The sequence below is a fragment of the Balaenoptera ricei genome, chromosome 5 (genome assembly GCF_028023285.1).
Source record: "Balaenoptera ricei isolate mBalRic1 chromosome 5, mBalRic1.hap2, whole genome shotgun sequence".
NCBI lineage: Eukaryota > Metazoa > Chordata > Mammalia > Artiodactyla > Balaenopteridae > Balaenoptera > Balaenoptera ricei.
In genome coordinates, this window is record NC_082643.1 from 23968334 (window position 1) to 23982570 (window position 14237).

General features: G+C 36.3%; 1 protein-coding gene across 8 annotated transcripts in view; it reads right to left on the reverse strand.

The window, feature by feature from the left end:
• UBE2D3 (ubiquitin conjugating enzyme E2 D3) overlaps positions 1-14237 on the reverse strand; it is a 72003-nt gene that overhangs the window by 4726 nt on the left and 53040 nt on the right. For 6 of the 8 annotated variants that reach the window (XM_059922501.1, XM_059922496.1, XM_059922497.1 and 3 more), the window contains 4 exons: positions 10917-10980; positions 10797-10828; positions 3458-3535; positions 2178-2283 (listed from right to left, as the gene is read on the reverse strand). In XM_059922501.1, coding sequence (XP_059778484.1) covers positions 2178-2283; positions 3458-3535; positions 10797-10828; position 10917 — 217 coding nt within the window. In that variant the 5' untranslated portion in view covers positions 10918-10980. Of the gene's footprint in view, positions 1-2177; positions 2284-3457; positions 3536-10796; positions 10829-10916; positions 10981-12006; positions 12135-14237 lie in introns of all 8 variants that reach the window. The other 2 variants (XM_059922499.1, XM_059922502.1) reach the window with 2 other exon arrangements.

Here is a 14237-nt window from a genome sequence, read left to right on the forward strand (position 1 = left end):
TAAACCTCAATCTTCAAAAGATTTTTATTAGTTTATATCTTAGTCTCCATAAGACAAAGCTTTACAGAGATTCTGCTTTATAGGAGACAAGTTCCTGGTAGGTAAGAAATACTAAAAACAGATCTTTGCTGGCATCAAGTTTACTGATTAGATGTAAAAATCTGCCAAAATCAGGGGTTCTAAGGTAGTAAAATGATGCCATATTAGTTTATATTACTATTTTTTTTTTTTGCTGTGCTGCAAGCCATGTGGGATCTTAGTTCCCCAACCAGGGATCGAACCCGTGCCCCCTGTAGCAGAAGCGCAGAGTTCTAACCACTGGACCACCAGGGAATTCCCTGTATTACCTTTTAAAATAGTTAAGTGGTATAAGAATTTAAGTAACTGGAGTTTCTTGGTACTCTGCGGGGTGGGGGGACCTTGAATAAAAATATCTGGGGAACATCTGTGCAGTATTATTCTTAGCTGTTTGTCATGATAAAAAAATCCACTTTCTGTCCTGCTCTCGGGGGAATTTCACAAAAATTCACAACTGCCCCCCAATGACTGTATGCTTTGTCTCCCTGAATTTATAAGGCAGAGACCATATCCCAAGAGTATTGGTTAAATTTAACAACGTCAAGATCTATTACTAAGTGGGCCTTCAACTCTAGCTCTTACCCTGCCCTGTTCAAAATATCAACTTAAAAGATGCCAAGCATCATGGAACATGTACCTAATTCATTCTGAATGTCTGTTATGTGCCAGACACTGTGCAAGGTTTTTATAAAAGTTTAAGATATAAAAGCTTAAAATGGTCAAAAGACAACATTATTATCGCACATATAATTTTAAACCCAAGTGCGGGGGCAGATATAAAACTAAACCCATTTATAGAAGAAGTGTTCAGTATTACAGTGCATTCCCAACGATGGTTAAAAAAATAACCTGGAACCTAGTATTAACGCTTTCTTAATACCAGGTATCTGGTGTTAAGAGAGCCTGATCTGAAAAGAAACTTGAATGTATCCAAGAGGGTGAAAAATAGGCCTAAAATTATGCCACACTTGAAAAGAATTACAGCAGCATTCACCCAAATTGTTTTTCTTTTTCCCCGCAAAAAGTATTTCCAATCAAATAAAATTTTAGGAACACTACACAGTCCCTTTAAGGAGATTCAAAAGCACTGTACAAACATATGAGAGACTTTATGATGTCCTGCCTTAAAAACCAAATGAACAAAACCAGTTTCACGTTGCATTTACCATACTCATAAAAATAAAACTTTTGGTAAAACACTATTAACTATTTCAAGAAACAATCTGGGGAATGCTGCAGTAAGTACTCAGCCAGAAACTGAGAATGCTTCGAGTTAGCTGCTATCCTCAAATATCTGAAATACTGTCATAATTAGCAACATTAAAAACTCATTTTGTGTACTAAGGAATGCTAAGCCAACACCAAAAACTGAAAATCACTAAAAGGCAGACTTCCTTCCCATTAAGTAGTTTTGTGTTAGATGATTTTATTTGTGGGGTAAAAGCGACATAAAAGCCACCAGAGTCATTCAAAGAGTAAGAGATGCAGAGACACTCCATCTCCATCTGGGATATTGACATGGAGACTGGACAACCTATTAAAGATGTCACATAATGGATCCCTATTAAAGTAGAAGAGCAGAATTTATCTACAGACCTTCCCAAGACTATACATTTTAGACTATTATTAGGTAGGAACAACCTACCATGACCACAAAACACCTAACTAAAGGTTTTTTAAAAAGGTTTTTTATCTAAAAAATAATAAACACAGGAAAGCAAAATCACAGTTTTTCTATAAGAAAGCACAAGTTTCAAAAGCTCTATTAACTTTCGGTATATCATTTTAGCTAAAAGGCAACAAGTGAATGAGATGTGCAGGTGGCTTGGGATTGAAAAATACTGCAGAATCAATTAAAATAAACGTTGCTACTGTTATTTGCAAATAATGCCCCCCCATTTGAATGTTAACTTCTTCCCACAAAATGTTTTTAAATCAATACTGCTAAAAGAGCAAAAATGATGTAACTTCTTGTTCCTTTCCCCACCTTTATCAAAAACTTGTCATTATAAAAATACTCAGAAAAGTAGGCTCAAAAGTGAAACTCCTTTAACTATTAGAAAATCAGCCTCTCAAGACTTTCTCTAAAACTATTTTACCTTTAGAAATAGTTAAAGCAGGAGACCACTGTGATCTTAGAATATCGAGACAAATGCTGCCATTACTGTTAATATTTGGATGATAAATTCTTGTTGTAAATGCAACCTAAAAACAAAAACAAAAACAAAAACTTTAGGTATTTTTCCCAAATAAAAACAAGCACCCTAAACTCTGGCAGAAGACTTTAGCAAGACTCAAAATACTGTTAAAATTCTAAAAAATCAAATAGCTAAAACCTAATTAATACACTTAAAAGGACCAAATATTACAGAAACTGGTTTCTATATTCTGACCAAGATCCCTCAGGGGCTCCCCTATTTTTAATTAAATGGAATATACAACTTTGGGACAAAAATTTTATTGTCAATGATATAGTGGGTTGTTCTGAAGGTTAACTTTTGGCCCTACCATATCATGAGTATCAAAGAGCCATTTGAAGGGTATTTAACATTCACTTAAAAATAAGAAACTTCCAAATGTAAACCAAAACACACAGGCCAGCTCATTTAAGGCATCGAGTTACAAAGGTATGTATTTGAGCCTCCATTTCCACTGTACATAAAAAACACAAATTTGAATATCACAAAGGCATTTCATCTAAAATAACTGTCATATTGCACCTATAACTGTGAAGATAGTTTTAGTGACGTGCCAATGTTCTATATATACTGTCTTCCATAGTTATTCATATAGCTTGAGTTTTATCTCTATCCCTCTGAAAAGTTAAGGACCACATGCTTTTAATACCTATAAACCAGTCACCCCAGTGCATTAAGCAACTCTTGAGTTTTGATAAATTTACTGTTACGCATGCAAGCTCAAAGCCCAAAATGTATTACAGTCTGTCGAAACCCCAATACAAATAGGGTATAATTTGTAGCAACATGTGAAAATGCATACTGAAGTTGGATATTTGGAAGTATTGTACATGAGGGGTAATAATCCAAATCTGTATAAGCACAGTAAAGGAGAAAATAAAAAAAGCTTTCACATGGTATATTTGAGCCTTGCAACATTAAGGATAAGGCAATTCTCACCTCCATTTACAAAGTTCAAATCCAGATTTAGCTGCTCTTTTAACTAAAGGTTAAGAGTCAGCATTCAACATCAGTGATTCAACTCAATATATACATTCAGCCTCAATTATTCTTATTCACTATACATTCATATCAATTCAGCCTTGACTTACACAGAACCCTAATTTCTAAGAATTAGAAATTCTTATTTCTGGAATAGAACACAAATCTATACTCACAGATTTGGGGGGGGAAATACTTGCCTTAGGTGGTTTGAAGGGGTAGTCTGTAGGAAAATGAATTGTCAAAAAGAATACACCGCCTTGATATGGGCTGTCATTCTGTGAAAAGAAAAATATGCTTAACTCTGCTATTTTAAATGTTATTGCTAGATAATTCATGTAACATTTCTATTTTCTAAGCATTTCTCTAATATGAAGCAAAATTACCTATTTACACTGCAAGAGTCCAAATTATTCCACAATGAAGTTCATATTAATGAAAAATCACAATATTTACTATAGAACAATGAACCCTAATTTACTTAGATCCTACTTTATTTAAGTAAAGAAATTTAGAAAATATTACCCAGAAACACAAGGTTCTAGACCCGAACTCTCACAAAGTATACTTAGCAATAAAAGTCTACATAATAGTACCAAATTATAATTTGAAAATATAAGCTTACATTTATTTGCAGAATATTTCTTCTAATGATAGTCATATATACACAAATGGCTTTGTACCTCAACAGGCTATTCTGGTTACTGGCAAACCAAAAAGTTAGGTCTTATAGGTAACGTAACAACTCCCTTCAATAGGAGAAGTGGAACAGAAACAGAATATGTTTTTAAAGAAAGTTTAGTTCCCAATTGGCTCCTCAAAATTCTCACTTAAAAACCATGAAGTCTTGGGACTTGCCTGGTGGCGCAATGTTTAAGAATCTGCCTGCCAATGCAGGGAACACGGGTTCAAGCCCCGGTCCAAGAAGATCCCACATGCCGCGGAGTAACTAAGCCCCTGCGCCACAACTACTGAAGCCCACGTGCTTAGAGCCCGTGCTCCGCAACAAGAGGAGCCACCACAATGAGAAGCCCACGCACTGCGATGAAGACTAGCCCCCGCTCGCCACAACTAGAGAAAGCCCGCGCGCAGCAACGAAGACCCAATGCAGCCAAAAATAAAAATAATAAATTAAAAAATAAAAACCATGTAGTCTTTTCTTCAAAAGCACACTACTGGGCTTCCCTGGTGGCGCAGTGGTTGAGAATCTGCCTGCTAATGCAGGGGACACGGGTTCGAACCCTGGTCTGGGAAGATCCCACATGCCGCAGAGCGGCCGGGCCCGTGAGCCACAATTACTGAGCCTGCGCGTCTGCAGCCTGTGCTCCGCAACAGGAGAGGCTGCGATAGTGAGAGACCCGCGCACCGCGATGAAGAGTGGCCCCCGCTTGCTTGCCACAACTAGAGAAAGCCCTCGCACAGAAACGAAGACCCAACACAACCAAAAAAAAAAAAAAAAAAAAAAAAAAAAAAAAGCACACTACTGAGTTCTCTACAGCCAATCAATACACAGGATTACTTGATTTGGAAAACTGTGGAATGTCTGTCTGTATTTCAACAGAAAATACAAAATTTTAAGTTATATTACTACTTTTTCTCCTTAGCTGTCTTGCTCACTTTGAGTATGAAGAACTCCTCAGTAAATAAATACTGTACAATGTTAGTATGAAGTAACATTGGGGAGAAACTTGCTAGTATTTTACATTTAATTTATTAACCAATAAAAGGAAAAAGATATTGTTCCCATTTTATGAGTTGAGTAAAATAGGACTTGAAATTACTTAGTGAAGTGTACAATTGGTACACGATAGAACCAGGATTCAAACCCAGGTCTTCTGAAGACCACTGCTCGACTCGGATCAAAGAATGACGACAAAAGATGGTGACCCAGTCAAGGATTTTAAGGTCAAAGTTTTTTTTTTTTTAAAAAAGGGATTGCATAATTGTCTCTGGATATGCAGAGCCAACCTGAAGACATGTTTGAAAATTTGCAGTAATTGAGTTATTACCAACACCTATTCCTCTCCATTTGAGTGAGGATATATACAGCACTAATATGAGCCTTTTTCTATGCCCACTCTGTATGTGAGGCAAATAACCTTCACAGGTCTGACGCTTTAAGTTCATTTAATCCCCAGACCTCTGTAAAATAACTAAACATTAGTTGAATTACTTTAACTCCGCCGTTCTATTTACTAAGTATACGTAAGGGACACAGAACAATTTCTTATCTTGATGAGCTTACAGTCTGGTAAAGAGACATACAGTGAAATGTTATAGCTATTATGAAAAATGAACAAGGGTATGTACCTGGGTTTTAAAGGAGAAAGGTCAACTTACTGATAATCAAGTTCAAAGAAACATGACTATTAAATGGAAGTACTACTCTTTAAATAAGTCTTTCCTACTCCCAAGTCCCTCCTTTTCATAGTGCCTACAAAAAATTTTAATTCAAAAAACTAAGACTGCAAAACAGCATCTGAGAAGTATAGAAAAACAAATCAAAGCAAGGCACCAGAATGTGATCCGAACTTATTAGACCAATATATCATTGTTAAATAATAGCGCTACATTAACTGGAAATAGATGCTTCAAACAGCATACCCTTTTATAAAATAGGCTCATACTGAAGATATATGTTTCTACTGAGTACAGTTAACAATTTAAGGGTAAACCCCAAAACATTAAGTTTTCATTAAAGCCAATTCCAAAAGTTCTGTTTAAGCTTTCATTCCAAGTTTCATACAATCAAGCACTATATCTGACTGTTTCTTAAAAGCAGTCTAACAGTGAGATTTAGGCAAAGCCAAATTTCATTTCACTTTTTCAAAAAAAAAGAACTTACAGAGTGAAAATATTTCAATGTTACAAATTAACACTAAAATTCCAGCAAAGAGGAAAAACTGGTAAAAACCATACATGATCTAAAGGTAACCAAACTACGTCATCTAAAAAATTGAGGCTCTATATCAAATTTACCATAAATTGACAGCAAACAAATACACCAAGAAAAAAAAAAGGAATACACTGATCAGCAAATTGACCCCATCTTAGAAATCCAGAATACATATTGTATCTCTTTTTTAGAAAGCTTCTACCCTGGTTTTGCTCAAATTTGTCCAAGTTGCTCCTCCCTCAGTGTCTGTACTCTTGCCCTACGGCAACTATAATGTATTGGTATTCCTACGGATCCATCTTCTGCTTCTATCTCCTGTCCCACACTTATTTTGGTAACTCTGGAATCTATCTCCGGTGTAGTTATTCATTCCAGGACATATATTCAAATGCCTATTGAATATTTCTACTTGGATGTCTCATGTGTCAAAGACTCAAACCACAATCGTAAAGCCACAGACTAGGATCTCATCATTGATTCTTTCCCATCTCCTCACAGTAGTTACCAAATGTCAAAGACCGTTGAAGTCTCCTGAACCAGACTCCTCTCCTTTATACCCACTGCTTTAGTTCGAGATCTTACTATCTTTTGTCTACATTATGGCAGTGGTTTACTATTGGTAGTATTCCTGCCTTCACTCTGGCTTCCCTCCAATTTATGCCTCACCCTAATGCTGAAGTGGTCTTTTCAAGGTCCAAGTTACTCTCCAGCTTGAAATCTAGCACAGCTTTCAAGATTAAAGTTCAAACTCCTGTGCTTTAATGATCTGATTTCCACCCATCTAGTTAGTCTCATCTTCCACCTCTTCTCCAGAATACACTCTCTGTATTGCACATAAAATAAGTATGTTTCACATCTCCTTTTTCTCCTGTTTCTTTCCCTACTTGGAATATTCTTCCTTACCCACAGGACCCTACCTATACTGTAGGGTCCATCTTGTGCTTAAATGTCTTAAAAAAGATAAATTAAAAAAGATAAATACAGCCCTCCCTTTAGTACAAACTGCAGGCTGTCCTTTTTAAAATATCTTGTTCTGTACACTATTATCCAACATAATTTTAACTTCCGTATTTGTATTTTCCTCTTACACTAGACTATAAAGCTCCTTAAAGAGTAAGGTACTAAAGAGGAGTTTTCACATATTATTAGCCTTTGCAGGAAAAACATAATAAACAACATAAATTGAAAAATTCACCCTTATGTAACAATAAAACAATACCCACTGCTTTAGTTCAAGATCTTACTTCAGATGGACCAAATATTTTACTTCAGATGGTTTTTGTATCTGATTCTGCTCAGGCTGCCAATAGTTACATTATTCACAGATACGGTACTTTCTTCTATGGCTATGTATCATAGATTAGATGGAAGTTAATGTGGTTCTCAAAATAATTTCAACAATGTCTTTCTGCCAGCTCCATTTACAATTTAAAAAAGGCAAGCATTGGGGCTTCCCTGGTGGCGCAGTGGTTGAGAATCTGCCTGCCAATGCCGGGGACACGGGTTCGAGCCCTGGTCTGGGAAGATCCCACATGCTGCGGAGCAGCTGGGCCCGTGAGCCACAATTACTGAGCCTGCGCGTCTGGAGCCTGTGCTCTGCAACAAGAGAGGCCGCGATAATGAGAGGCCCGCGCACCGCGATGAAGAGTGGCCCCCACTTGCCACAACTAGAGAAAGCCCTCGCGCAGAAACGAAGACCCAACACAGCCAAAAATAAATAAATAAATAAATAAATTAAAAAAAAAAAAAAAAAAGGCAAGCACATAAATATCAGAAACAATAGGTAAGGAAGTTAGTTTCTCCTCACTGCATCAATTCTTCATGGAAATTTCCCTTAACATAGCACAAAATAACCAACAAAAGTTTAAAAACCACATAATGAGCAACACTCTGCCACCTTCTTTCAACGGTTTATTTTTATCGGCATTTGTGCTTCCGCAGTATCTTGCCTTTGGAAAGAACAAGCTAGCACGTAGTTTTTAAGAACCAAGCATTTTTGTTCAATCATCAAGAACATTTCCTTACTATAATCCACCAAAATCCAATAGTAACTCTGTCATGAAACCTAAATTAGATGCTCCACACCTTAGAAAGTCAGAAATCTTTAGTTCTGTGACACTGCCATCACTTTGACCCAAGAAGCACTCCAAAGCAAATGTAATTTTGTTAACGTTTATTCTTCCAGCAAATCTGCAATTTATGGATTGTTATGCCACCACTAGCCCTACTGTTTTGGGTCACATCTGCATGCCACTTAGGGTAGGCATACTAACAAAATAATATTATCTAATCAAACTGTGACGTTCTGTCATAAAGATGCAGTCAAAAGCCAAAACAGCATGGTTGTTTCATTGATACACTTCATAGTAAGGATAATTGTTAACCATTTACAAGCTGGCATCTAAACTGAGGTGCTTGCTTACAAAGCGTGCAGTTAAAATCTGCATTTTGGGTGAGTTTTTATAACTTTTGACTCATTCCTGAAATTACCCAACAGTGAAAATTAACCTCCTTAGAAAACAAGTACCTTTCAGAGACTAATGTTACTAAAGCAGAACTGTGCTATTATGGTATAAATATATTTTTTGCTCTTGTTAATCAGGGAATACTTAAATAGTTCTGAAAATCAAATATTTGTTTTCAAAAGCAGAAAACTGCTATTCCTTTATATTAAAAGGTTGCTGAAAAAAATTAGCAAAGCATAGCCATAATCTGAAATACATATAAATGAAAAATGTTTCCTGAAAATAAAAGCAAATTAACAGCTGAAAAATTCTTTAGGATAAGCAATCTTCTATTCTGTGGAAAATTACTAACAAACTCCTCAATTATGCGTCACTTTGATTTACTATAGGTGTATTCCTTACCTTTTGGAAAGGAATAAATAAAATAACGAAGTCTCAAAAGTCTAGCAGAAAAACATTGCACTGATTTAAAAGAGTTGGTTTATTATGCACACCATCCAATTTTAAGTCCTGACTACCAACTCTTTTGTGCTTTATTAGTACAGACAACTAATTTTTATAATGAGACTATCTTAAAGCACTCTGAATCAAAGATGAGCTTTATTTGGTATAGATATGGCAAGGCATTTTACTGAATTCTTTGCTTTGAAAATTGGTGATCTATAATGGGAAAATTCTAGAAGTTGCAACTGTAAGTGCCTAAGTGGACCTGGTAGAAATTGTGGCAGACACACATTTTCTGAAGAAAGGAGGCAGCTGCTACTCCACCCCACACTTGTAGAAGGAGGGTCTAGTCAGAGGGTTTTTATGTGAAGACTGTCAATGTGTAAAACACTGTGTGGGCCGGGACCTCCCTGGTGGTCCAGTGGTTAAGAATCCGCGCTTCCGCTGCAAGGGGCACGGGTTTGATCCCTGGTCATGGCCAAAAAATAAAACTTTGTATGGGCCAAACTGGGTAAGCCATGAGTTACTTAACTAAGTGTATTTAAGGGGGGGGGGGGCGGGAATCACAGTTTTGTCACCAATTAGACAAAAGCAAGCACTTAGAACAGTAAAAATAGACCTTGAGGTAACTGGAAACAACCCTGACTCTGTAGTTTTTTCATTAGGATCTCAATCACAGACACATCGCAAATTGTTAAACTAAATATCCCCCCTCCATGTGATTTACAATCAGAACTGCTGAATGAACACTTGCTAAACCAACCCACCCACTGGCTAGCTTTTTTTCCCAAGGGCATTTCTTCTTTTAGAATTAGAAATATCTACTTACTGACCATTATCTCACCTAGTACATTACTGCCAGTTATGTTGAGATTAAAATACCAAAAGGGGGAAGAAAGCAGAAAATTCAGTAACACACACACACACCCCTCAGAATAGAAATCCTTAGGTACCTTCCAAGCCAAAAAAAATGTTAAGTATTGTTCAAGATACAGTCTTACCCCAGGATGTTTTACTGTGCTCTAATTCTGTGAAAACTCTTACATGGTATCCATAATTCTGAATATTCAATTATCCAGCACATACAGTTTCTTATCTACCCAGGATAGAAAGGAATTTTGCTGTATTCAAAATGTCACTTTCTAAGGACTTCCCTGACGGTCCAGTGGTTAGGACTCCACGCTCCCAATGCGGGAGGCGTAGGTTCAATCCCTGGTCAGGGAACTAAGATCCCACATGCCGCATGGCATGGCCAAAATAAAATAAAACAAAATATCACTATCTACCTAAAAATATTCAAATTTTACATGAAACTAAAGTTCTATAAAAACTCAAATATCAAAATAATACAATTAAGCTAGATTTTAGGCAGCTACACGAAGAGAGTAAGATCTTTGAGTAATATCATGGTACAGCCAGAAAACTAATGGGCTATAAGTCAGGAAGCTCTGTGACAATACTTTACATTGCTATGAAAGAAAATAAGATTGGAAGAGATATTTGATAGATCATAGAAAAGCTATACATACTCTACAACCTGAACACAGGGACAGACACTTAACAGTATACTTAACTAATGACCAATTGTTTCTTTCAAAAGCAGTGCAACAACCATAGCATATCTCAAATAAAATTACAATGTAATAAAATAAAGCTAAAGGCTTAGTTAAAAATTACTAACTACATCAATGCTGGATTTTAATTAAAAGCAAAAACTTAATTCTCAGTACTTACAGGTCCCATAATTGTGGCTTGCCAATGAAACACTAGAAAAAGAAAACACTCTTGTTATTATCTAAAAATACACAAGCTTTTTCGAAACTAACCATAAAAATCAACTTGAAAATTACTTACTATCATCCCCAACTGGACCTGCAGAACATTGTGCTGGAGGGTCACGGGCCAAATCACTAAGTTCCTACACCAAGACAGAAAATGCTGGATCATGTAACCATAATAGAAAACACAAGCAAGTAAAGACAGTCGTCTGCTTCCAGTTATTTTTACACCATTCTTTAAGAGACATATAATCACAACTTACATCAACAATACATTCTATTAGGAAAAAAAACGTAAGTAACCCTAGTCCAGTTTCTGGGACACACTAGGCACAGTTATTTTATGGACACATACCAAGACAATCATCTCGGCTAGGGGTTCATAAAAGCACACACACACATCGCTATGAAGTTCTACCGCAGGCATACACCTCGTTTTCCCGTGCTTCAGGGATACAGGGTGGGGGTGGGGGTGGAGGGGGGTTTGTTTTGTTAAAACAAACGGAAGGTCTGCGGCTACCTGTGCCATCTTCCTAACAGCACCTGCTCACTTCGTGTCTTTGTATCATATTTTGATAATTCTTGCAGTATTTCAAACCCTCTACCAGTAAAGAAAGATTACAACTTGCTGAAGATCCAGATAATTAGTGTTTTTTAGTAATAAAGTATTTTTAAATTAAGGTACATTTTTTAAGACATAATGTTATTGCACACTTAATAGACTACAGTAGTGTAAACATTAACTTTTATACGCACTGGGAAACCAAAAAAAAAGTGACTTGCTTTATTGTGATATTCGCTTTATTTGGGTGGTCTGGAACCAAACCCTCAATATCTTTGAGGTGTGCCTGTACACGAACAAAAGCTGTCCTCTTACAAAATGAAAAAGTTGTAATCAGACACCTTCCTAGGTTAAGAACTTAGGGCAGTTATCAACATTCATGTTATTTGCTGAGCTTTCAGACCATCTCAGAGGCTCTGTCTTAAATACTGTCTGCTGTCTTAAATACTCTGCTTTTTCTGAACCACACAACCCAGTGACCACATTTTCTCCTTAAAAAATCTCTCATGGGGCTAGGTAAGTACCCCTTTTGGTTTTATCTCCTTATCCCTCAATTCAACCTTGTCTTTTACTCAACATTGAGTACATGTCTGGAAAAACCTACCTCTCCAGGTGGAAAAGCATTTTGCTCTTAGCAAAACAAGCAGTATCCACAATTCCATTTGACCTTATATTTCCAACGTAAGTGTAATTTAGCCCTTCCATGACTTATGCATAATCCATATGGATAATCTAGTAAGAAAACAGAGTTGCTTCTTTACAAGTTTAAAAAAATTTATGATACAGCTTTATCTCTATATACCTATGTATAAATTCCTACAGTACAGGGATTTATAGACCTTTGAGATAATAATGGACTTCTAAGAAAAAGGTGGGGAATACACTGCAGGAAGATAGAGCAAATATTTGCCTTTATTATGGTCAAAATAATGCACTTCAGAAAACAGCCAATTGTTCAGGAATATCAGTCTAGATTCACTCCATTAAAAACAAAGATCAATGCAGAAGAACTGTCCTTGGGGGGGGTAATCATTTTGCAATATACATGTATCAAATTATTATGTTGCGCATCTATTACGTTATATCTCAAAAATAAAACTGGGACAAAGGAGTGCCTTGATATACTTTGCCAATTTGCTTCTGAATCTCAAACTATGACTGCTTATAAGGTTATCAAGGCAGCCAGCGAATCCCAGGAGTCACAATCTTAAGATGATAGGAAGATCAGATCAGACTTTTATGCTTGCCCATGTAAATATACCTCATTTGTTCAACATATTTAAAGAAAGGGGGAAAATTCATTCCAAACACTTAGATTCTGATCAGTACTAATTACAGAAGCTCTTATCCCAGAGTTAAGCAACTAGTTACAAGAAACTGAAACTATGTACAGCTTTAGCTTAGAACTGAATCATAGTTTTTTGAGTAAAAAAAATATACTGGCAGCTTCAACTAATCAACTATCCAAATGACTTTTTCATAGGCCAGATCAACTCTCATAAAGCATTTATTTGCATTCCATGATCAGCCACTTTATTATAATGGCAAGCTACTTCAATACCATCTCAAGATATATACTTCATTGCAGATAAGGATTGAGCATAGTCTAACTGATATGAAGAGAACTTTTTTCCATGTTCCAAAACTTACTTAACAAGTTCTGTTGCTTAAATGATCCACCAAAAAAAGATAAACCAGAAGCTAACTTATGCAGGCTAACTTCCTCTGCCGGAACATAAGGGCCCAAAGAAGTCTATTTTAAGATTAAAAACTTACCTGTTCCAAACCACCCTCCCCGCTTTCCTACACAACGATAAAGATGTGAACTGTCAAAAATGCTACTAAAACCAAACACAAACTTGCACATACAATTCAAATGCTCAAATTCAGCATCATGAAATAAGGACAATGAATATGCACCTCCCTCAATACGGATCATCAGTCTGGAGTCTCACTTTTAATCCAATTTAGACCCGCTGTTTCCTAGGCTTATTTCCTCGTCTCTAAAACACAACAGAAATGCCTGTTGTTACAGAACTTTTGAAAGAATGAGTAAGATAAAGTACTTCAGCACACTACCTGGCATATAATGTATGAGGTGCTCAGCAAGCAGACCACCCACCTTGAAGGCAAGATTTCCTAGATAGGCACTCAAATCACTTGTTTACTAAACAAAAGCAAAACTGCTTTATGAATAGGCTACTTATTATAGCCTTAGTTTATTTAAATCTTTTGCCTATGTGATGAATTTTTATGCTTAGTTGTCTATAACATACTCTTCTAGCAATTATATGGCTCATGCTATGATATACATTAATAATACAAGGTCAGCAATTCGTGGGCTATCTGTGGATAGGGTTTTAAAGAAACCATGTTATTGAGTCGTATGAAATTACTAATACTTGACCATTTCTGAACTGCAATTTCATGTGGTTCTACCTAAAACTGTCTGGTAAGCATGTGAACTCAAGTATTACTAAAATGAGTTTCTTACATGGACCTACCCCAAATTTATGTACTTTTCTGTACTTAAACACTTTTACATATGTTAATGATAAGAAAAATACCTAGCGTTTTTAAATAAAAAAGTAATTTAATGATGGGTGGTCTAACAAAATACCCAAGTGATGTTGAAACAACTTCATAACATTCAGGAATCTATAAAGCTGACCTAGAATATATCAACATCCTACTTCGAAGTTGCACATTTTATGAAAAATCTCAGAAAACATTTTTTAACGAGTGTTCCTGCACATGGACATCTTTGAATCACTCAGCCTTTATATGCTGACATTTTCACTCCTTTACAGTGAATGTATAATTTCAGAGAGCACT